Here is a 21510-nt window from a genome sequence, read left to right as displayed (position 1 = left end):
TGATAGACAACATTTAGAGACGGATTCCCAGATGCCTTATCATTCCAGATAGAGGTCTTAGTATGCATGACCAAGCTGCCCCCTAGTGGATCTCTTCTGCCACGACTGGGTGTTCACTGAGCCGGCAGTTTCATTTTATCGCACCATAGCTTTTCACTAGATACCATTTCCAGCACAGGAGGTTGGTGGCACCTTAATTGGGGAGTACGGGCTTGTGGTAATGGCTGGAGCGGAATTAGTGGAATGGTATCAAATACATCAAACACATGGTTTCCATGTGTTTGATGCCATTCCATTGGCTCCGTTCCAGCCATTATTATGAGCCGTCCTCCCCTCAACAGCCTCCACTGATTTCCAGTGTTGCTTTCTCTTTAGAGTATGTCATCTCCAGTGTGTGCTGTGTTGTTATGTTCTGACAGTGAGAGAGCAGACCCCCACTACTGCAGAGACAGACTCACTGAGGGATCCAACATCAACAAATCCCTGGTGACACTGGGTATCGTCATCTCTGCTCTGTGTAAATAAAGGGGACTTTTAATTTGAAGTACTGATTTTTATTCTCAAATCCCTTTTAATTACATCTCTGTTGTTCCACTCATTGTCAGAATCCACTTAGCTTATCGTACAAACAACATACTGAACATAATGCACATCTTTAATTCATACAGGGTGATATTTGTTGATCATGTTCTCTACATACCTAACGTATGTCTCACGTAACTGACCCAGTGCCCTACTTGCAGTCTGTACTATGAGATGAGCCAAGCGAGACTACCCTACTTCTAACCCAATCCGTCACCCTGTCCCTGTATCTCTCCCTAACTCTGTCTCGATACTGTCCCTGTATCTCTCCCTAACTCTGTCTCGATACTGTCCCTGTCCCTGTCTCTGTCTCTGTCCCTGTCTCTGTCTCTGTCCCTGTCTCTGTCTCTGTCTCTGTCTCTGTCTCTGTCTCTGTCTCTGTCCCTGTCTCTGTCTCTGTCTCTGTCCCTGTCTCTGTCTCTGTCTCTGTCTCTGTCCCTGTCTCTGTCTCTGTCCCTGTCCCTGTCTCTGTCCCTGTCTCTGTCTCTGTCTCTGTCCCTGTCTCTGTCCCTGTCTCTGTCTCTGTCCCGGTCTCTGTCTCTGTCCCTGTCCCTGTCTCTGTCTCTGTCCCTGTCTCTGTCTCTGTCCCTGTCTCTGTCCCTGTCCCTGTCTCTGTCCCTGTCTCTGTAACCCAACTCCCCTTGTCTCGGTATGTCACTCTCCAATAAACATTAAACTTGAACTCTGTCCGTCCCTCTCCAGCCCAGAACTCTCAGATGTCCAGTAGTTGTCAGAGCATCAACAGTGTGGCCAGTGAGGGCGAAGGCAGCACTGTGGGCAGTCACACCAGCTCTCTGTCTGGTGGTGGTGGTGGTGGTGGTGGTGGAGGAGGGAGAAGAAACTGCTTCATCCCCTACAGGGACTCAGTCCTCACCTGGCTCCTCAAAGACAGCCTGGGAGGAAACGCTAAGACCATCATGATCGCCAGTGAGTACTTATAGTCTCTTCCTACAGCTGCCGTGTGGAGCACTGCTACTGAGTCTGGTAAGCGAGACTATCCAGTCACAAACATTGGCTAAACACATTTGTGTAAACTAGTGGGACTAGAGAGAAGTCATTGATGTAATAGTACCAACCAATGTGTTTGTTGGACTTTGGAATTATAAGATGGACATCGTTGTTAATCTATTTTTTCTTTTCAGTCCAGTAGTAGATGTTGATTGAGTCACAGAGGTTGTAATGGCAGGAGTGTTGTTATTACAGTGGTAAATGTTATTCCCTGTCTGTTGCAGCTGTGTCCCCATCCAGTAGCAGCTACAATGAGACTCTCAGCACCCTGCGCTACGCTTCTCACGCTAGGAACATCGTCAACAAGCCCAGGGTCAATGAGGTAAGGGTTCTGGAGATGTTGTTGTTGTGTATTTGTGGTGCCATTGCCTTGTCATGTCATCCATTGCCTTTTAATGCTGTAAGGTATGAACTTGTTCAGTGGGGCACACCGTAGCGAAACGTTTTGAAATGAAAAGTGTCTCTGTCTACAGGATGCCAGTGTGAGGCTGATCAGAGAGCTACGTGAGGAGATAGACAGGCTGAAGAGTATGCTTCTCAGCTTCGAGATGGTACTAATCTTCCTGGATTATTATTAGGAATGGAATAATCTGAGATTACGTGGTTTCGATTTCAGATTATTAGTACTAACTGCCTAGGGATTATTTGTCTTGCTAAATTGACCAAAATGAATTATTTCTCATTTTATTCCATCGTAGCAACGGAATCCTAGCCCTTCTCTGAGTGATCAGAGAGACGGGAGTCTGTCTGACATCGTGTTGCAGAACGAACTAAAGGTAGAGTAAGGATCCATTAGATATCTACTTGGCACCGCTCCACAATTGTATTCTCCACTTTTACTTATTTTATCCTTTCCTGACATCGCTGCCCTCCACTTTACCTGACCCTGCTGTCTCCAGCTGAAAGGACTTTACATGTATTTTCAATTCATTCAAACCAACCAATCGGTCAATCAATCAATCCTCTTTCATCCTCCAGGTGGATGAGCTGACGAAGGACTGGTCAGAGTGCTGGCGGGACAAGAAGGAGCTTTTGGAACAGTACAGTGTGGATATCAACAGAGACCGGGGTGGGTTCCTCATCCACTCCCTCTTACCACATCTCATTACCCTGGACCGGGACGTACTCAGCACCGGGGTCACCTTCTATCACCTCAGGGTATATATAATACACACCTTAGGATACTAACACACACTTCCTCATCCACTCCCTGTTACCTTCTATCACCTCAGGGTACGAACACACACACATGTATAAACAGACCAGAAACATACACTCACATGGGTGCGCAGACACACACACAGACACACACACACACACACACACAAGTATTCACAACCACGGAACCTTTGACATACTTCTATACTACCTCTGTACTTTCTGTTCTTGACTTTCTCTGACTAAAATGTCTGTTGTTGGTCTACTAGATTCTGTTCTTCCCTCTCTGTCCTGCTCGCTGTTAATACGAGATGCGTTTCACTCCGTCCTCTCTCATGTTTCTCCCTCGTTCATGGTGTTTTCACTTCTCTAATGACTGAATGTGATTGGATAAGAGGCATTTCGTTGTGAGGCGCACAGGGGACGTAGCTACGCCTGTCCTGATAACGACTGGAATGTCTTTAGGCCTGACGATTATACCACTGTATTTAAAGAGCAGAAACCACCTGGGAATCCATAGTGGTCCTGTTATATAATATAGCTTTTTATCCCACACGATAGCATTTGATGAACAAATACTTGTTTTCCTGACAGGCAGCCTAAGTATAGGGTTCATTTAGCAGACACTCTTAACCATAGCAACTTACAGGAGCAATTACAGTTACGTGCTTTTCTCAAGGACACATCAACAGATTTTTTTACCTAGTTGGTTTTGGGATTCGAACCAGCAACCTTTTGGTTACTGGGCCAACACTCTTAACCGCTAGGCTACCTGCTGCCGGAGTTCTGTGGGAGTCATGCTTTGATGTAGTAGAACGTTGTGTGTTAGTCATTTTATCTCTGTTATGAAACGTTAGTTTTAGGCACATCAAACTGTGCGTTTGTTGACATTTTTTTTCAATCCACTGTTTAAATTCTCTGTCATCCTAAACTCTTGGCTGCCCTCTGTCTGTTGTAGGAGGGGGTAACCAGGATTGGACCTCAGGACAAACTGGTAGAATCACAAATAGGTAGGCAGATGTCATATTGATATCTCCTATGTGAGTGTTTTCTGTATCTGCTTAGATAGATATTGTGCATGCAATACATGTATTTTGGGGAGAATTGCAACTTCAAATGTTTGTTTTATTTTTGAGTCCTTGTGGTATGTCTTTCCCCTCCAGTCCTCCAGGGCGGCGCCACCTGTGAGATAGAGAACCAGTCTGGGGTTGTGACCCTGAGGCCGCTGCCAGGGAGTGTCTGCATGGTCAAAGACAGGGAGGTGACGGAGCCCTGCAGACTGGCACAAGGTAGGCCCTCACCTAGTTCTCGCACACTCTTTTTAATCCCTTGTCAAAGAGTTTCTGTCTCGTTACTCTTCAGTTGACAGGGACAATTCAGTTGATGGCTTATAGTACACAAAGGAGCATTTAGAGTAGCACTTTGAGCCCCAACAGCCATGTCATATTTTCGGTTTGTATCTCTATCTATCTTCAGGGACATTGATCACACTTGGAGGTGTCCACAAGTTCCGTTTCAACCACCCAGCAGAGGCTGCAGTCATGAGAGAACGGAGACGGGTGGGTACTACTGACCAGTAATGTTGTGATCGTGATGATGCTCCTGATTTTTTTGATTGATTGATAACTCATATTATCCGCTTGACAGGCCAGTGAAGGTGCACTGAACTGCAGCTACAATGATTTTCGAACCTTGACCTCTGACTCCAGGTAAACACACACACACTCAATGTAAACTCACCACCACCCACCAACAAACACAGGTTAGGAGCATCTCTGAATACTACTCACTACACATGTGCTAAAAGGATTCTGCTGAGTAAAGCCCCCTGGCCAAACCCTCCCCTAACCCTGATTGTTTCTGCTGAGCTCCCATAGTAGACCCATTGCATACATATTTGATATGTAGTCTTTGTAGTACAACCTACCACTGGTGCAGGTGCAAGGGATAAAATGGTGAATGATTCATGTATGTTGTTCGTTTATACGAGAGAGAGAGAGAGAGAGAGAGAGAGAGAGACAGACAGACAGAGACAGAGACAGAGAGAGAGAGCTTACATCAGTGTCTTGGCGGAATCACAGCTTGTTGTTGACATGCAAGGCTTGGCCGTTGCTTGGTTACAGTAGAGGACGCTGCATTAAACTCAACAACAGGAACTCTCATATAAACTCATATATTCTTTAAGCTTAAATGTAAAAATGTTTTGCAGCAGAGTTCAAAATCAACGGATGCGTTTCGGCGGCAGACTTCGTCAGCGTTTGGAGAACAATAGACATCCACCCATATTTCTAGATGACATCACATTGTAGTACTGCTTTTCTTTTTTCACAATCATTATTTACAGTCATTATTTACATACATTTTCTACTGTTTTCCACAAGAGCTTCAAATTAAAAATATACAAAGAAATGCACACCTGTTGATCACAGGAAGCAACCTAACAGGAGTTATTCATTAAGGCCTCTGGGGCTCTCTGTTTGTAAGACATAGATATAATATGCCTCTCTCTGTAACAGCAACTTCTCTATCACCTCTCTTAAATGGCTTTACAACTTCTAAGCCATGGAACCTCAGTTGGCACACATCATGTCCGACCGCATTGAAGTGTCTGGCTGCAGGGGACTTCTCGTCACCAGTTCTGATGTTGCTCTTTTGCTCTGTAATAATATTACTTTAAATTCTCTCTTAGACTTTCCAACATAATAGCCACATAGGCACTTCAGTAAATAGACCACAAATTTTCATTTTACAGGAAATTCTACCCCTGACATACATTTTATTTCCTGTATGAAGGTGAAGAAAGAAATTACCCTTGATTATTGCATTAGTTCACACAATTATGACATGGAAACTTGCCTGAGGGGAGGGTAGATTCTGATGGGGGTACATATTAATCTGCGCTTACCAGGCTGTCCCTTAGGTTTCTAGCATGTTTAAAAACGAATCGAGGGATATTCTGAAAAGCCCGGCCCATACACAGAACATGCCAATGCTTTTTAATGGAGGATTTAACTGCCTGAGGAGGGGAATACATATAAAAAAATACAGTAGCCTGATCATTAGGAGGGGCAGGTTTAGGAGTCAATAAGCTGTCCCCGTGTAACATTGCGTACTTTAGAAACACAGTTATCCAACAACTTCTTATCATAACCCTTGGAGGCAAACCGATCGCACAAGGTGGTGGCTTGTTTTTCTAATTAATCGTCAGCAATACATATTGTTCTGACCCTCAGCAGGTGGCTGTAAGGTAGACTATTGTGTAAGAGTAGACGGATGGTAACTTGAATAATGCAGAAAATTGTTTATATTCGTCTTCTTGCGATACACAGTGGTCTGAAGTCCATTGTCTTTGCCAACCAGTACATCCTCATTGGATTCGAGAGTGAATTTCGTAGTAGGCAACCTCGAATTAATGTACAGTCTGAACTCTTCCAATTGCTCATATGTCCCACTCCAAATTAAAAAAACATCATCAATGTAACGGAACCAACATTTCAAAAGGGGGAAAAACGAATTACCATTATAAACAAATCTTCTTAAAACTTCCCCATGAATACATCTGCAGAATTAGGTGTGAATGGGGACCCCAATGCAGTGCCCTGTTACTGGATGTAGAAAAAATTCTCAAGCTTAATGTAGTTTTTGGTTAACACCACTTGAGCCAGTTCACATAAAAAGTCAGTGGGGGGGCCCTGTTCATCTCTCTTGTCTACCTCAAAGTACAATTGTGTATAACTGTCATATATGTGTGAAATATTATGTGAGTATCTGTATGTGAACAGGGCTGGAGGAGAGGCAGTCCAGGGGCAGACGGGTGAATGTGAGGCTGAGGGTAAGGAGCCTCTCCTCAGGCAGCAGTGTGTTGAGGACCAGGTGAGGTGCGTGGAGGAGCGGAGGGGGTATGTGGAGTGTCTACGCCAGGAGATCCAGACTGAACAGAGACTAGCTGAGAGAGATCTGGAGAGAGAACAGGCACATCTGAGACAACAACACACTGACAGTGAGTACACCTCTACTTTCATATAGACTACAGTACTCTATACATAGCGTATACTATATGTGTGTCTGTAGAATTAAGTTAAACAAAGAAATGATCACTTTTTGTATGTGCATGTTAAATATGTTCTGTTTCCTCTGTCTTCAGTCCTGCAGTGGATCTTACAAGAGAAGCAGCGTCTGGCAGCTATAACGTTAGAGGAAAGAGGAACTCAGGAGTTTGGTGTACAGACTGATCCTATACCAGCTGATCCTATACCAACTGATCCTATACCAGCTGATCCTATACCAACTGATCCTATACCAGCTGATCCTATACCAACTGATCCTATACCAGCTGATCCTATACCAACTGATCCTATACCAACTGATCCTATACCAACTGATCCTATACCAAATTATCCTATACCAACTGATCCTATAGCAGCTCCCATCCTAGACAGCCTGCTAACGGAAGGTTCGGAAGGTTCTGAGGAAGAGTGTGGTCAAACAGTTGTGCCGCCCTCTAAAGTGGTTCTATACAGGAAGAAGGTGGTTCAGGAGGAGCTGTTACGACATCACGCCCTGCGGAGTGCCGAGAGCCGAGTTCGACGCAAAAGGCTGCGCTACCAGCTGGAGAGGATCGCTCGCAAGCGCCATCTACTGGAGGCTAAGCGGGAACTGCAGAGGCTCGAGAAGGCCCTGCCGCCTGGACTAGAGAGCCCTGTGTCTCCTGAGCTGGGGTCCCCCTCAAGGTCAAGAGAACGTCAACCTGTTTTGCGCAGGAATTCTGTCTCATCAGACCTTCTGTCCCGCTTGTACACCCAACACACCCCAATCTTCAGGTCAGTACAAGTAGGCTAGTCTCACACAAAGATATTTATTCAAGCCAATATTTAGCAGAATGGAATTACACAGACATGTTGTAAATGATAATGTCCTTACCCCTTGTTTTGTTTTCCCCAACAGCCACTTCCTGAAGAGAAACAGACCATCTGAACTGACATTTGGATCCATCGGCTCCAGGCAGTGGGTGTCTGATGAATGTCTTCCACGCGAGAGGATGAGGAGTCGCTCCAACACGTTCTCCTCAGGAAAAGGACACAGTAGACAGGTGCAGGGGTACAGGAGCAGAGCCAGCTCCTCAGAGAACCTCAAGCCGCCTGTGAAGGCGGAGGAGGAGGCTCTAGTTCAGCTGCCATGTCATGAAAGACCAGAGAGGAAACCACTGCTTCCAAAACGTGGACTTGAACTTACATTCAAGAACAATCAGAACCCAGCACAATCACAAAATGGAGGGACTCTACAGTCAAGCAGTAATGTCATCATCAAGGGACCAACAGTTACAGTAAGCAAATCTAGCAGTCAGACTCAGCGGGCTCCATGTCAGGGAGTGAAGAGCCTTCCCCGTGGTAGTAGGAAGGGCTTGGAGACCATCTGTAAGGTCTTATCACGCTCAGTCGGTCCTGGGATAAAGACAGCGTTGGCCAGGGTGTTTAGAAAACCACCATCAGGACTGAGTATTGGAGGCAGAGTGACCAAGCCTAGCGGTAAAACAGCAAGCCGATTTCACTGGAAACAAAAGCGAGGTGTAGAAGATGCCAAGATGAGCAGGAAGAAATGCATAATGAAAACAACTGTCTCATGTGAGGACCTTGATCAGAAGACTCCTTCACATGATTGTAGGTGGAGACAAAGACGGTGGCATAGTGCAGAGACTCTGATGAACCAGGCTAGCACCCTAAGGTGGATGGAGAGACCGCAGGGATTGGGACTGGCAGGATCTGAGGAGTTTGACTGTGAGGAAGAAGAAAAGGGGGAAGAGGAGGTTGGGGGTGACCACTCCTCAGACTGTGACAGCTTGTTCTCTGTGGACTCCCTGTCCTCGGTCTACGCCACAGCCCTGGCAGAGCAGCTGAAGCAGGAGGAGGCTATCCAGAGCGAAGGAGAGAGCGAAGACAGTCAGATGTCGAAGGACTCACTGGCTATGGAGAGCAGAGGGAAGCATATTGCAGCAAGGCCGGCACAGAGACGGACTGGGGTAGTACCCAGTCACTCTGTGGTGAGGGGTTTTCTCAATCTCTCGATTGGAAAAACTATAAACATGGCATCAGAGATTCAGCCAACTGAAGAGGGAAGAGAAGACATTGGGAAACCTAATGAAATGCCAGCAGAGGCTTACTGGAGCCATCATAGTGGTCCTAAAACCCAAGTCAATAAAGCAACCGGAGCAACAAGGGAATCACTGTACCAGAAGCAGCCAGCGACAGAACCCAGGTGTAGAGACCCTGTATCAAAGCTGAGTGAAGAGCTTGGGCACGTCCACACCGTGTTGACCAGTCATGGTGCGTTGGGCAGCAGCAGTAGTCCCAGTGTGGATCTGTCTGACTGTCGGAGTGGATTTGGATCAACTGGATCCCATAGCTCCACATCTACCGACGGCACAGAAGAAGAACATGTTCCAGTAGAGGAACGAAGACTTGGGGTTTCAACTGATACTTTGAATTTCCCTGATTCTCAGCTTCTCCAAATGTCAGCGCCACATGTGATGATGCCATTGAGTCATGAGGCGGTGTGTTGCAAAGACTATTTTGAACGTCAGTTAGTCAGTTCAGAAGGTTTGCTGAAGGGATCTATTAATGATCCAGGCTTCCGCCAAAATCAAAGTAGAGATGTCTCATCAGAGCTTCCTTCACCTAGATATGCATGTGCTCCAACCATTGACTATAAGATTCAACATACCCCATCAACATCAACATTGGAGGCTGCAATTTTTCATGGGCCTCAGATGCAGCCGGTCACATTATCTCCAGAAGTGATGTTTGTGGGAGTGGCAGACCTAACAAACTACACTGATGCTTGTTTGTCTACCTACAGTCATCAGTCAAAAGCCAGTCTGTTAACTTACCCTAAAACTGAAGGTGAGATGTTGAATGAGACATCTGACATCGAAAGTGCCCCAAATAATTATTCTGAAGATAATGAACTATGCAATGTAGATGGAGACGTGGAAGAAGTCAAAGATGAGGAGTTTTGCGAAGCAAGCAATAACAAATACATATCACCTGAAAGTGAGTTTAAAATGCTGCAAAAGCTTGAAGCCAAAGTCACAGAGCAGGACTGTGTGTTGCCAGAGCACACGTTTTTCAAAGCGTCTTATAACAATTCCATAAAGAGGAACAAAGGCCTGCAGGACAGTTTCATTGGCAGCTTGAAAATTCCAAAGAGCAGCAACGGAGGGGACTTCTTAGCGTTCTCCACTGTAACAGTGAAGAACAGCCAGGAAGTTATTTCACCAGACGACAACAATAACACCAGTGAATTAAAAGACAAACAAACTTCCTCTGCAGTCGATTCATTTAAACTAAATCTTGGCTGCAATGAAGGTCATATCCAACGAGATACCTCTGCTTTAGTAGCAATGTCAGTGTCTGTGCACATATCCCATGAAAATCTCTCTCCATGTGGCCATAAAACGATTGACACGGGGGGCCATAAAAAGACTCATTTTGGAGAGAAGGCCGTTATTGAAAAGAGAAGAGAAGTAGAACGAGGTGAAGAAAGAGAAGTTCAAGGGTGGGGTGAAAAGCTAAACTCAGATAGCAAGAGAAGAGATGTAGAGAATGGTAGATGGGGACATCACCATGGCGATAGTAACTGTAGTTCATCAGATCAGCGAATCTCAGAGGTGATGAAGGAGAATATGAGGATGTCAGTTATAGATGGGGGTGGAGACAACAGTAACAGTGAACTGGACAGGCAAAGTAGTCAAATCCTTAATGCCTTGCCAACAAGTAATCCTAACAAATGCGATTCACCAAAGGATCTACAAGCAGTGGAGGATCATCAAGTAGCTGATGATCCACTGGTAATCATTAAGCCAGGCTCTTGTTCGACATCAGAAAAGTCTTGTATCGGTTCTGAGATGCTAAGAATGGACAACACGACAAACATGGAAAACGTGAGCCAAGGAAAGGATCTTAGACTCTCTACTTCCATCAAATTAAATTATATGAATCAACCAAGTTTCATAACCAAAGGGAAGGATCCAGACAGTAGGACAAATATCTCCTCAGAGTTCCAGTTAAGTCAGAGCTTTCAAGAGAACATGAGAGAAGTGCAACTGAAAAATGGGATAACTGATGTTGATGCAAGGGGATACAAGGGTCAGGATGCTTCTGGCTGTTCTGTCATTACACCGAATGCAAGTGTCAATTCTGGTGCAGCATCTTTCACTGTTAAAAGCCATGAGCTCCAATTAAGTCTGGCATTGAACAACCAAGGTATACCTGACTACATCAACAAGCCTGTACTGTTACCAATGGGATGTTCTTCAAGGTCTACTTCCACTTCCACCGCACCCAAAGAATTATTACTTTCTCAAGGGAAAGTGTTTGAAAGGGATGTCCCTTTTTCACATATGGAGAACATAAAGAAACAAACAGGTCCTGAGATATATCATCCTCATCATACCTGTCTTGGTAATAACGATAAACAAACTGTCAACCAGTGTGGTTCACCTGAGCAAACCCTGAAACCTAGTGCTCTACAACCTCTCCAGAACTGCCCAGGAACAGTGTCCTCAGTGACTACACCACCAAATAAGGCCTTTGCACATGCAAGGGACTTCATAATGGATTCAGAATATGAGGTTCAAGGCAAAAGCAAGAACCAATGCAAATTGACCTCAACGGGTGCAAGTGGACAGCTTTACTTAAATGATCGTCATCAGCATGCAGCTGTAGATTCACTCTCTGACAAAAGCGGACATCAATGTAGACCAGAAAACATTGAGAAGCACCACAACAGTCAACCACTCTCAAATAATGTATGTGAATCACAGAAGCCAGAGGAGAAAGGCAGAAATCACATTGAGGTCAGAAAAGAGCTCCAAAAAGACACTCCCTATTCCACAAATCTGAGTCAGGAACTACCACAGTCAAAGTGCTCACTGAGTCAGGAAGTACAACAGGCAAAGTGCTCACTGAGTCAGGAAGTACAACAGTCAAAGTACTCACTGAGTCAGGAAGTACAACAGTCAAAGTGCTCACTGAGTCAGGAAGTACAACAGTCAAAGTGCTCACTGAGTCAGGAAGTACAACAGTCAAAGTGCTCACTGAGTCAGGAAGTACAACAGTCAAAGTGCTCACTGAGTCATGAACTACCACAGTCAAAATGCTCATCTGAAACTCATGTAGACAAATTTCATAAGACTTGTGTGACCGTTGATCCTGATCCTAAAAAGAAACATCCCAGTGTAAAACACAAAAAATGCCACTTTGAAAAATGGCTGAAGGCTCAGTGTAATGTGAGCAACTTTGCCTCTGACAATACCAAAGATTGCCAAATGGCTCAAAATGAAGAAGGGTCAATGACTGATGGACCACTGGCAAAATCTCCTGTAACCTTGTTTGACGTACCAAGTAGAATAAATAGTATTGGATCTTCATCCCAAATAACACATGGAAGTAGTGATGCTAATATGAAGATATTGGGTGACATTTGCAGAGATATCATGTCCAGAGAGGGAAATACCAAAACATCTAATTACAGGCAACCCCATCAGTTCAGTGGCAGTAGTGTTGTTCACTGCAAAAAGGGAAAATCCAAGAGGTTCAGAAGGTCCAAAGCCCAGGCACCTCCTAGCCCATCCTCTGACTCCACACTCAAGTCTTCCTCAGACGAAGAAGATAAAATCCCTCCCAAGTTGCATCGAAACAGGTCTTCATCAACAAGAATTAAGTCAGGAACTCAAACTAATGGGAAACTAGAGGAGATCATTCAATGCAATGGTGCCGCAATTTCTCCAGTCAAAAGACAATCACCACAGTCAAAAGACAATCAGACTATGGAAGCTTGTACTGCCCGGACCCCATGTAAATATGATGGTAAAGCTGGAGTTGGCATCGGTTTGAGTCAGAAAGAACACAGCCCCAATGGACAATCAGCACATGCTCTTGCAATGGAGAAAATGACCAATCGGGAGAAAATCATGTCTTCCAGTATCAAAGAAACTGAGATGTCACACTACACACCAAAGACTCAGGATTCTCCAATGCATTTTGCCTCCATCGACATCAATCCCTTTGCTCCTCAATGGCAAGAAGAAGAGCCAAACCAAAGCTGCTACAAGAACCAGGTATTTGGAAGTGCTGCATTTGGAAGTGCTGCATTTGGAAGTGCTACATTTGGAAGTGCTGCATTTGGAAGTGCTGCTGACATTTCTTGCAAATCACCCCTGCTGGATGCCACTGACAAACGCATCACTAGATGCCACAGTGTCGACAATGGTTTAAACGTGCAGAACTCTCCTTTCAACTCCCACCTGAGCACTTACGCCAACAACAAGGGACTCTCCAGCAACCTGAGCAGCATGGAGGAAAATTTCAAAGATCAAATGTCCCCCAACGCCCATCTGAAAGGACGTACTAACCAAGTCTCTGGTGTTGACGATCACAATTATCAACTGACCCAGACCATGAGCTGTATCTCATCTTCTTGCTACGATGTATCTGGAGATCTTGGTAACAGCACTGGCCAAGTGGATGAGATCATGTTGGTTTATGACTCTTCAGAGCAGGAGTCTCAGGGTAATGGGTTTCAAAGGTCTGAAACACACACCACATGTGACCACAGCACCCAGACAACCTTGACTCAAGAAACCATGACTCAGACAACGATCAACCATGGTGATCTACAGAGGAGAAACAACCGTCTCAGAAGGAGCAGCACTCAGGTACCAGTGTCTCAGAAGACCACAGAGGCCTGTAGAGAGACCTTCACATGGGCCAGCCTTCAGAACATGTCTGAGCATCTCTCACAGCTGATAGTCAACACCTCTGATCTTCTGGGGAATGTTCAGGGTATGAGGTCTGGCGATAGCCTCAAACATAGCCTGACAGGAAATGTTAAATCTTCATCTCATCTGTACTCCTCCAAAGATTGGACAAAGAGAGACTGCTCAACCCAAACTGCAGTAGATATTGGGATCCAGACCGAAAGGACTTCAACACCCGTTCAAGACAAAATGTCTATACACCAAACTCTGTCCACAGAGAGGTCCAAAGCCCATGAAGTTAATGTGATAGTCAAAGTGATTGGCTCAGAAGTTTTCAATGTGTCACAAGAGAAGGGGCTTCCCCTTCAACATCAACTCAAGAACAAGCCCAATGATAATATTCAGAGCATGCCTGACCTGCGACTCAATGGCTCCACTGTTAACCAAAGATCTATCTTGGAACCAGAGAGTCTCCTGCACAAAGTCCCTTCCATGGAGACTGTTCAACGTCACAATCATTCAAATCCTCCCATTCGTCATAGAAGCAATGAGGACTGCCAACCTGAAAGAGTGTCCTCCTCCAAAAGCATGGGAGTCTCTGAAGTCTGCAATCATTTGTCAGAAATACTCAGACCAGAAAGCCAGAATGTCTTGAGAAGGAGTGACCCAGGAATAGGCTATAGAAAACAAGTGAGCTTCACAGACCGTGCATGCTCACCCATTCTCACTGTGGGTCCCAGGGCTGGTTCCAACCAGAGCAGAAGAATGTATTTACAGAGTCTCAAAGAAGAACAGAAGTTTGAGATGCAAAATAGAAGTAAAGAACACATTTCGGACCGAAAGGAGTGCCAGTCAACACCTTGTTTAAGTTACAGCGGACAGAAAACATGCATGTCTTTCACAAAGAATGATAAGATATCAGGACATGACTCCCTTCATCTGTCTGAGAAGCCTTGTGATAACTCCACCACAAAATCTATGGGATTGATATCCCTGGAGAATGTGAGTGCCGTCAGCCATTCAAGCCCAAACGGGTCTGATGGATACTCAGAAAGTCTTAGTTCGCCCATTGATGAATACATCCACAAGGAAACCAGCATTGTCATCCACGAAGAAGAAAGGGAAATGAGTGTATGGCACAAAACCAGCCAAAGTCCAAGATGGTCCCTTCCTTCTGTTCTAAGCAGTAATGGAGTCACTATGCAGAACCACACCTCTCTCATCTTTAGTCAGACTAGTGAGTCCAAACAGGAGGAGAAATCAATCTCTACTTTTGGAGATCAACTAAGCTACAGGAGACATTCAATAGATTACCACAACAGTAGATCATCAGAGCGTCCAGTGGAGCACTTCACTGGTGCTTATGAACATTCCCCTATCAGTGACAACACCATCCATGTTCAGGAGGATGACATGGTGTCATTGTCCCCAAGTGAGTGCAACACAGACATCCTAGTGAACACCAACCCAGTCACCCACACTTCCAACTTCCAACACCAACACTCCCCACAGCAGCTAGATCACCAGCGGCTCCCTGAGGACCTACCTGTGCACAACAAGTTCACCAACTGGTCTGGTATCAGCCAGCATCCCTCTGAGATAAGACGGACCAATAGTTTAATGAAACCAGCCATGTATCTACCCACTGGTCATGAAGCACAGAGGAACCATCCAGGGTGGGCTGAGCTGGAGAGCCAGGAGTCAAAGTCCAGCTTGAGTCCAAAGTCCATGTTCCATAAGGACAAGAAGACAAGGGAGATAGAGAGACTGCGTAAGGAGCGAGAGCAGGTCATGGCTACGGTTCAACTGAACATGAACCCTCATCATCTGACCGTGGAGCTGACTGAAGCCAAGCTGCACTATGGTCTGGGAGAGACGGACACGCAGTTAAAGATGTTGACATCTGGAGGAACCAAGGAGGAGGAACCGTCCCCTGTCCATACCAAACAGCAGCTCTATGACCGGTAAGGCTAAATGGCCCTAAAGATGTGATTGTGTTGATATTATGATGTAATTAGATCAATTTAAAATGGTAGTTTATAAAATGTAAATTTTTCCATATGTTCCTCTTGTATCAGGCACCGGAGGAGCATTGAGAGTTTGAGGAAGGAGAGGGAAGCTCAGCTTCAGACCAGCCGTAGGGCTCGCAGCCTTAGCCCCAGCAAGCACCACTCCACCCGGTCCCCTCCTCAACCCAGATCCCCTCCTCAAAAAGCCTCCAGAGTTTCAGCCCTGCCCATTCGTCGCAGAGACTACCTTCAACAGTTCCGACAGGAGGTAGTGACAAGCAGCATGTAAGACACTCCACAATAAGTCACATTTTTGTTTTGATTATTTCTACTTTGCTCAACAGTTTTCCATGTCCAATTCTCACATTTTGTGACAAATATTATTCTAAAAAGGACTATATACAGTTATTGATTGATTGATTAATAAATTGATTGATTGTAAATCTGCCTTGTCTTTCCCCAGGATCCCAGATCCACCCAGAGGAGAGGGTGAATATCCCTCTGAGATAGAGCAGCTTCTGCGTGACTATGGCCGTGCCCGTGAGGAGGCCATGACTGAGATAGCCCGTGCACGGGAACGGCTCCGCAAGAGGACAGAGCAGGAGAAGAGACGACTCCAGCAACAGGCTCTGTCTCAGATGGTAAAGGTTAGTCACAGCAAGAAGTCAACGTTTCACAGTTGAAAGCCCAAGATGTATTCAGCATATTTTGTCCATGGATTTGTATTACTTTTTAAAATCCCGTCACCTCCCATTCACTAGAAGGCGGAGCTCTTTTTCATGGATCCAGCTCGAAGGACCATGAAAGAAAACTCCACCTCATAGTCAGAGACTTAGGTTGTCCTCTGATCAGTTGCTGTTTTCCTAAAACGTATCTTTCTCTCTTCTTCTCTGTCAACTGATAATTTATTCACATTTAGGATGACTTGCAGTATCGGACCAGAGTCAGCAGCAGTACACTGTGCACTGGGTCGAGTCTGAGCCTATCCTCTGGACCAACCTCTGGCTACAACAGTGGTAACACAGCTCAGCTGAAGGATGGCAGTAGACCCTCACTGACACTGCAGGTACTGTACTAGTCTTTGAAGATGTTCTTTGCTGCTTTCTTAAGCCCAGGGACTGCACTTGAAAACTAGCCAGCTGGCTAAAACAGGCACATTTACAGTAATGATGATTAATTTGCACTGTCCCTGAAATAATACATTCAATAAAGTAAAGTAAAGCCTAATTGCTGGTTTATAGTTCATTTGACAACAGGTCTATAGAGCACAACACACTTAGAAAAAAGGGTTCCAAAAGGGTTCTTCCGCTTTCCCTATAGCAGAACCCTTTTTGGTTCTACCTGGAACTGAAAGGGTTCTACCTGGAACCAAAAGGGGTTCTTCAAATGATTCTCCTATGGGGACAGCCGAAGAACCCTTTTAGGTTTTAGATGGCACCTTTTTTTCTAAGTGTGTAGAATATCATATATATCTATGGACAGTCGGTAGACTTACTGTAAACGAAGCTTAAGGGTGTTGAAATTTACAGCAAACTATATTCACTGTGGTGCAATGCATCAGATTATTGTTTATTCAGTGTGTCAATGTGTTTGTATCCATCCCTATTCAAATAAACCAGGAATAATTAAACAGCCCTAATGAATTATCTGTGTTGTTTTTGTCTGGTGCCAGGTCACTGGGGTGCTGGGTGAAGGGCTGAATGAGCTGAAGGTCAGGTCTCGCCCTCCCATCTGCAGTTCTCAGAGTGTGAAAACCCAGCGTGCCTGGCTCTCTGCCCAGGGTAAGGACTGACTCACCACCACCAGCCAGCAACCACTCTCCACATCCTCATCTTCATCACACACTCAACTGACTCCAAATGGCTGTTATTTAGTCAGTACAGGATCACTATGAAACAATCATAAGACATTAAAAAGGGGGGGGGGGGGGGGGGGGGGTCATACATGCTTATGACAAGTCTTTTTTTTTATTTTATTTTTTTATATTTTTTTATTTTTTATTATATTTTTTATTTTTTATATTCCCCTTTATTACTTTTCAACCCCACCATCCTTTCCCTACTTGGAGTAAATTAGTGAACAACAACGCCCAGGCCTCTACTTCCGGTCCATACTCACTATCTACACCTTATGGACAGAGTTAATTTTACAATAATTCTATATCTATATATATATATATATATACATACATACACACACACACACATATACATATATATATATATATATATATATATATATATATATACATACATATACATATACACATCTATTTTTTTTTTTTTTTTTCTCCTGAACTTCTTCTACTCTCAACCTCTCCGATCATCTTCATGATGTCCATCCGGTTTGCCTCTAAATGCCATATCTTTCTAACTGTGCTCCTTCCCAAAAGCTCCCAACATACAACCTATATACTTATTATGGACACAGTATGCTTACATTATTAGCTATCTTTGTTATTATTTGTTGTTATTTGTTATTAGTCCCATCCTTCAACTCTATTCAATACCTCCCATCTATCTCTTAACACCATCCATATAGGATTTCTATTTGCCATATATATTTCAACCATACTGTGATGTTTTACAAAAGTTCTGAACCTTTCTATTCTCATTGCTTCTACAGATTGTGAATTAAAAATAAACATTTTTGCTAAAAGTATTATTATATTATTGATTGATTGACTATGACTTTTCAGATCACCCAGTAATGCTATCTGCAAGGTTAGTTCCAGGTAAATATTGCAATCCTTTAGCCATTCCTGGACCTGTGTCCAAAAACAAGCTACAAATGGACAGAACCAAAACAAATGATCTAATGATTCTATCTCTTCACAGCAAAATCTGCAGAGCTGGGAAGATTGTATCCCCCATATAAATAACATTCTATTGGTAGCAAGAATTTTATATAATAATTTAAATTGAAAGATTCTAATTTTTGAATCCGGTGTCGTTTTGCGTGTCAGTTCATAAACACTATGCCATGGGATCGGTACGTCAAAGATCTCTTCCCAACTGCTTATGACAAGTCTTAAATTACATTATAAATGCATCATGCATAATACCTGTAGGCTTTAAGTAAAGTGTTACTGTGTTTTTAATTCCCATTATAACCATGTGTGTGTCTTATCTATTATGTATTGTCTAGATGTATGTCTGGAGCCTGGTGTCTCAGGGTATGACCCTCTGCTGTCATCCTCACCAGCATCTCCTACGAGCCTACGACAGCGCACCGCCTCCTTTGGCTCCGCCTCATCCATATCGACAGCCTATCAGGACTTCACTTCCTGTCTGCTTGGTCGAGCTATGGCTGAGGTACAATTCAAATTAAACTTTATAGAATAACACAAGACAGCAAAAATACACATTTCCAATTCACCTTGGACTATGAACTTGTTAATTGTTGTATGTTTGCTAAAATGTGCCCCAGGTGCGCTTGGCTGCTGCTGGTGACATGGGGAACCTGGTGATGGGGAAAGCTGCAGCTGGTTGGAGGTCAGTTGCATCATGGGTTCTCCTTTATTACATTCAGGTTAACGAATAGTAAACCATGTTAAAACTAGCTACACTCCCAGCAGACAAAACTGGTTGTAATGATGGGATTTCAACCAGCTTTTTCCAATGGGTTTATGTTACAGATTGTGTATTTACAACCTTCCTGTCCTCTCTCTCTCTCTCTCTCTCTCTCTCTCTATCAGGTACCAGGGCATGGAGCGAGGTGTCCAGGCCTTCTACAAGCCCTCCTCCAGCCAATCTGTGCACTCCTTCCTGGGGGCGGTGGAGCTGGAGAGGCCCCTGGCCAGCCTGTGGAGCATGGTCCGAGACCACTCCAAGACCCACCTGTACCACGAGGCTGTCCGGTCTGCCTGGACACGACCACTAGATGACAGCACTCAGTTGGGTTTGTCTGCTTCCTGGAGTATAGTATAGAGTTGGAGTTAATTCACTACTTAAAAATGGTGAAAGCCTTCAATGGTGCTGCCCATGCTAAAACACGCTTTGTGTCAAATGCACCATCTGTCTATCTCTATGAGTCAATTCCATTTTACTTCAGTCAATTACTTCCAGGAAGTAAACTGAAATTCAGATTTCAATTGTAATTTTTCCTCATGCTTTTCCATGTGTCTCTCCTCCTCAGTCTACCTGCTGACAGACCCGTCCAGCTGCCACCTCAAACAGCCCAGAGACTTCTGCTGCATCAGCACCCAGTCACAACAGGTCAGTAGGGTCAGAGTTCAGGGGTCAGTCACTTGCTGGACCTGCAGCTGAATTCCAAGTTCCACTTTACCAAGTTTCAATGTTTCAACGTACCAAGTTCAAAGTTTCAACTTACCTGCTCCTTCTAACCAAGAGTTGTTTTAAATGTTCAACTGGAATGAGGGGGACAGAAGACATCCTCATTTCAGGGGCAATGATAGAATGGATTCTTACTGTCCTATAGCTAGGGCCAGGAGTTTTCCTAGCCTTGTCCACAGCAACAGAGACTGACTACTAACTCAGTGCCCTTCTCTCTCTCTCCTAGGATGAGCTGTGTGTGCTGGCCATGCAGTCAGTCTTCGAGGAGTCTCTCCCTCGGCCCAGTGTAGAGGCTGTCCGAGGAGAGATGTTGCCTAGCGCCTGGGTCCTTCAGCCAATCACACGCCACGTCCGAGAGGTCGTCAGGGTCATCTACCTGCTGCAGGTGAGACGGGAACCAGGTTAATATGACAACGTAAAGTGGTCTGAAAAATCACTCAGTCGATAAATCAACCAATCAATTCATAAAAATGATTGATCAATCCAGTTTTACATCAACAGTTGTCACAAAGTTCTTAAGATCACTTTAGATGCAGATATGCCTAATGATTCCTCATCTCACTGTGGAATCTCTCTTATTTTCCTCCTCGTCCTCTTTTCCATCCCTTACTTTTTGTCCTCCTTTGTTTCAGGTGGACCTGGGCACTCCCCTTCCTCAGAGACTGTTGGGATCAGTGGCTAGGAGACAGGCGTCCGTCCTGGCTGAGCTCGACTCCCTTTTCGCTTTGTGGGACTGACAGCTAGGTCAGGGTCATGTTCATTAGGCACCAAAAGGAAGAAAAAAGACTGAAACAAGGAGGGACTACCTGGACTTTTCCAATAAGAAATGCACATTTTATTTTTCCATTGCAATACATGTTGCTACAATGTGCCCTAATGAACATGACCCAGGTCAGCTGTCCAATTAGAACACAGATTTCCGTCTCACATTGCAAAACATTTTGCTACGGTGTGCCCTAAAGAACACGCCCCAAGGTTAAAGGTAGCAGTGAGCACTTAGACAGACATCCTGAATCTGATATGGGACCTGTCTCTCTTGTAATTTGCAATGTATTTACTTGATTGTATTCTTATGAAGAGCACTGATGACATTGATTTTGTGAGACTAAGTATCATGTAGCTTTTTTATATAGGAACATAACTGTGTGTTTTGTGTTTAAAATTGTTAATTGAAGACCTGTGTTTAATATGTTTGAGTGGTCTAGACTGGCTGTCAGGGAGGATTGAGGGTGTGACTCCTATATCTGATCCATGAAACACATCTTACTGTGTTACTGCAACTTCTGACCAGAGTAAACCCAGGCCCTAAAGGTTTACTTCATAATAACACTATAATAACACTGATTTATATATAATGCAGAATGATCATTAGTCTCCTGTTTCCCATTCCTCTATTTAATCTGTTAGCCTCAGTTGTACTACTTTCATAATTACTGATTTATGAAACAAAGTGATCATTAGTCTCCCATTTCACTGTCCTCCCAGCCGATGAACTAACCGCTTTTATAATGACCACTTATTGAGACTGCCGGGGCGGCAGGTAGCTTAGTGGTTAAGAGCGTTGTGCCAGTAACCGAAAGGTCGCTGGTTCTAATCCCCGAGCCGACTAGGTGAAAAATCTGTCGATGTGCCCTTGAGCAAGGCACTTAACCCTAATTGCTCCTGTAAGTCACTCTGGATAAGAGCGTCTGCTAAATGACTAAAA

General features: G+C 44.4%; 1 protein-coding gene across 1 annotated transcript in view; it reads left to right on the top strand.

The window, feature by feature from the left end:
- The window catches only part of LOC311122023 (uncharacterized protein), a gene marked incomplete at its 5' end in the record, with an annotated part of 65331 nt that extends 44035 nt beyond the window's left edge, over positions 1-21296 (top strand). The window contains 25 exons of the mRNA XM_084196451.1: positions 420-517; positions 1285-1509; positions 1815-1912; positions 2064-2141; positions 2289-2366; positions 2569-2748; positions 3707-3758; positions 3912-4037; positions 4225-4307; positions 4396-4457; positions 6531-6748; positions 6893-7568; positions 7693-8785; positions 13028-13593; positions 14731-15465; positions 15580-15795; positions 15974-16157; positions 16430-16576; positions 17183-17291; positions 18658-18824; positions 18940-19004; positions 19208-19410; positions 19648-19727; positions 20032-20190; positions 20438-21296. Of these exons, the coding sequence (XP_084052577.1) occupies positions 420-517; positions 1285-1509; positions 1815-1912; positions 2064-2141; positions 2289-2366; positions 2569-2748; positions 3707-3758; positions 3912-4037; positions 4225-4307; positions 4396-4457; positions 6531-6748; positions 6893-7568; positions 7693-8785; positions 13028-13593; positions 14731-15465; positions 15580-15795; positions 15974-16157; positions 16430-16576; positions 17183-17291; positions 18658-18824; positions 18940-19004; positions 19208-19410; positions 19648-19727; positions 20032-20190; positions 20438-20542 (5803 nt within the window). The 3' untranslated portion in view covers positions 20543-21296. The remainder of the gene's footprint in view (positions 1-419; positions 518-1284; positions 1510-1814; positions 1913-2063; positions 2142-2288; positions 2367-2568; positions 2749-3706; positions 3759-3911; positions 4038-4224; positions 4308-4395; positions 4458-6530; positions 6749-6892; positions 7569-7692; positions 8786-13027; positions 13594-14730; positions 15466-15579; positions 15796-15973; positions 16158-16429; positions 16577-17182; positions 17292-18657; positions 18825-18939; positions 19005-19207; positions 19411-19647; positions 19728-20031; positions 20191-20437) is intronic.
- Positions 21297-21510: the final 214 nt, after the last annotated feature.

The sequence above is a fragment of the Coregonus lavaretus genome (genome assembly GCF_964263955.1).
Source record: "Coregonus lavaretus genome assembly, contig: HAP1_SCAFFOLD_1602, whole genome shotgun sequence".
NCBI lineage: Eukaryota > Metazoa > Chordata > Actinopteri > Salmoniformes > Salmonidae > Coregonus > Coregonus lavaretus.
The sequence above is the reverse complement of the archived record's forward strand: the minus strand, read 5'-3'. Positions and strand labels throughout refer to the sequence as shown.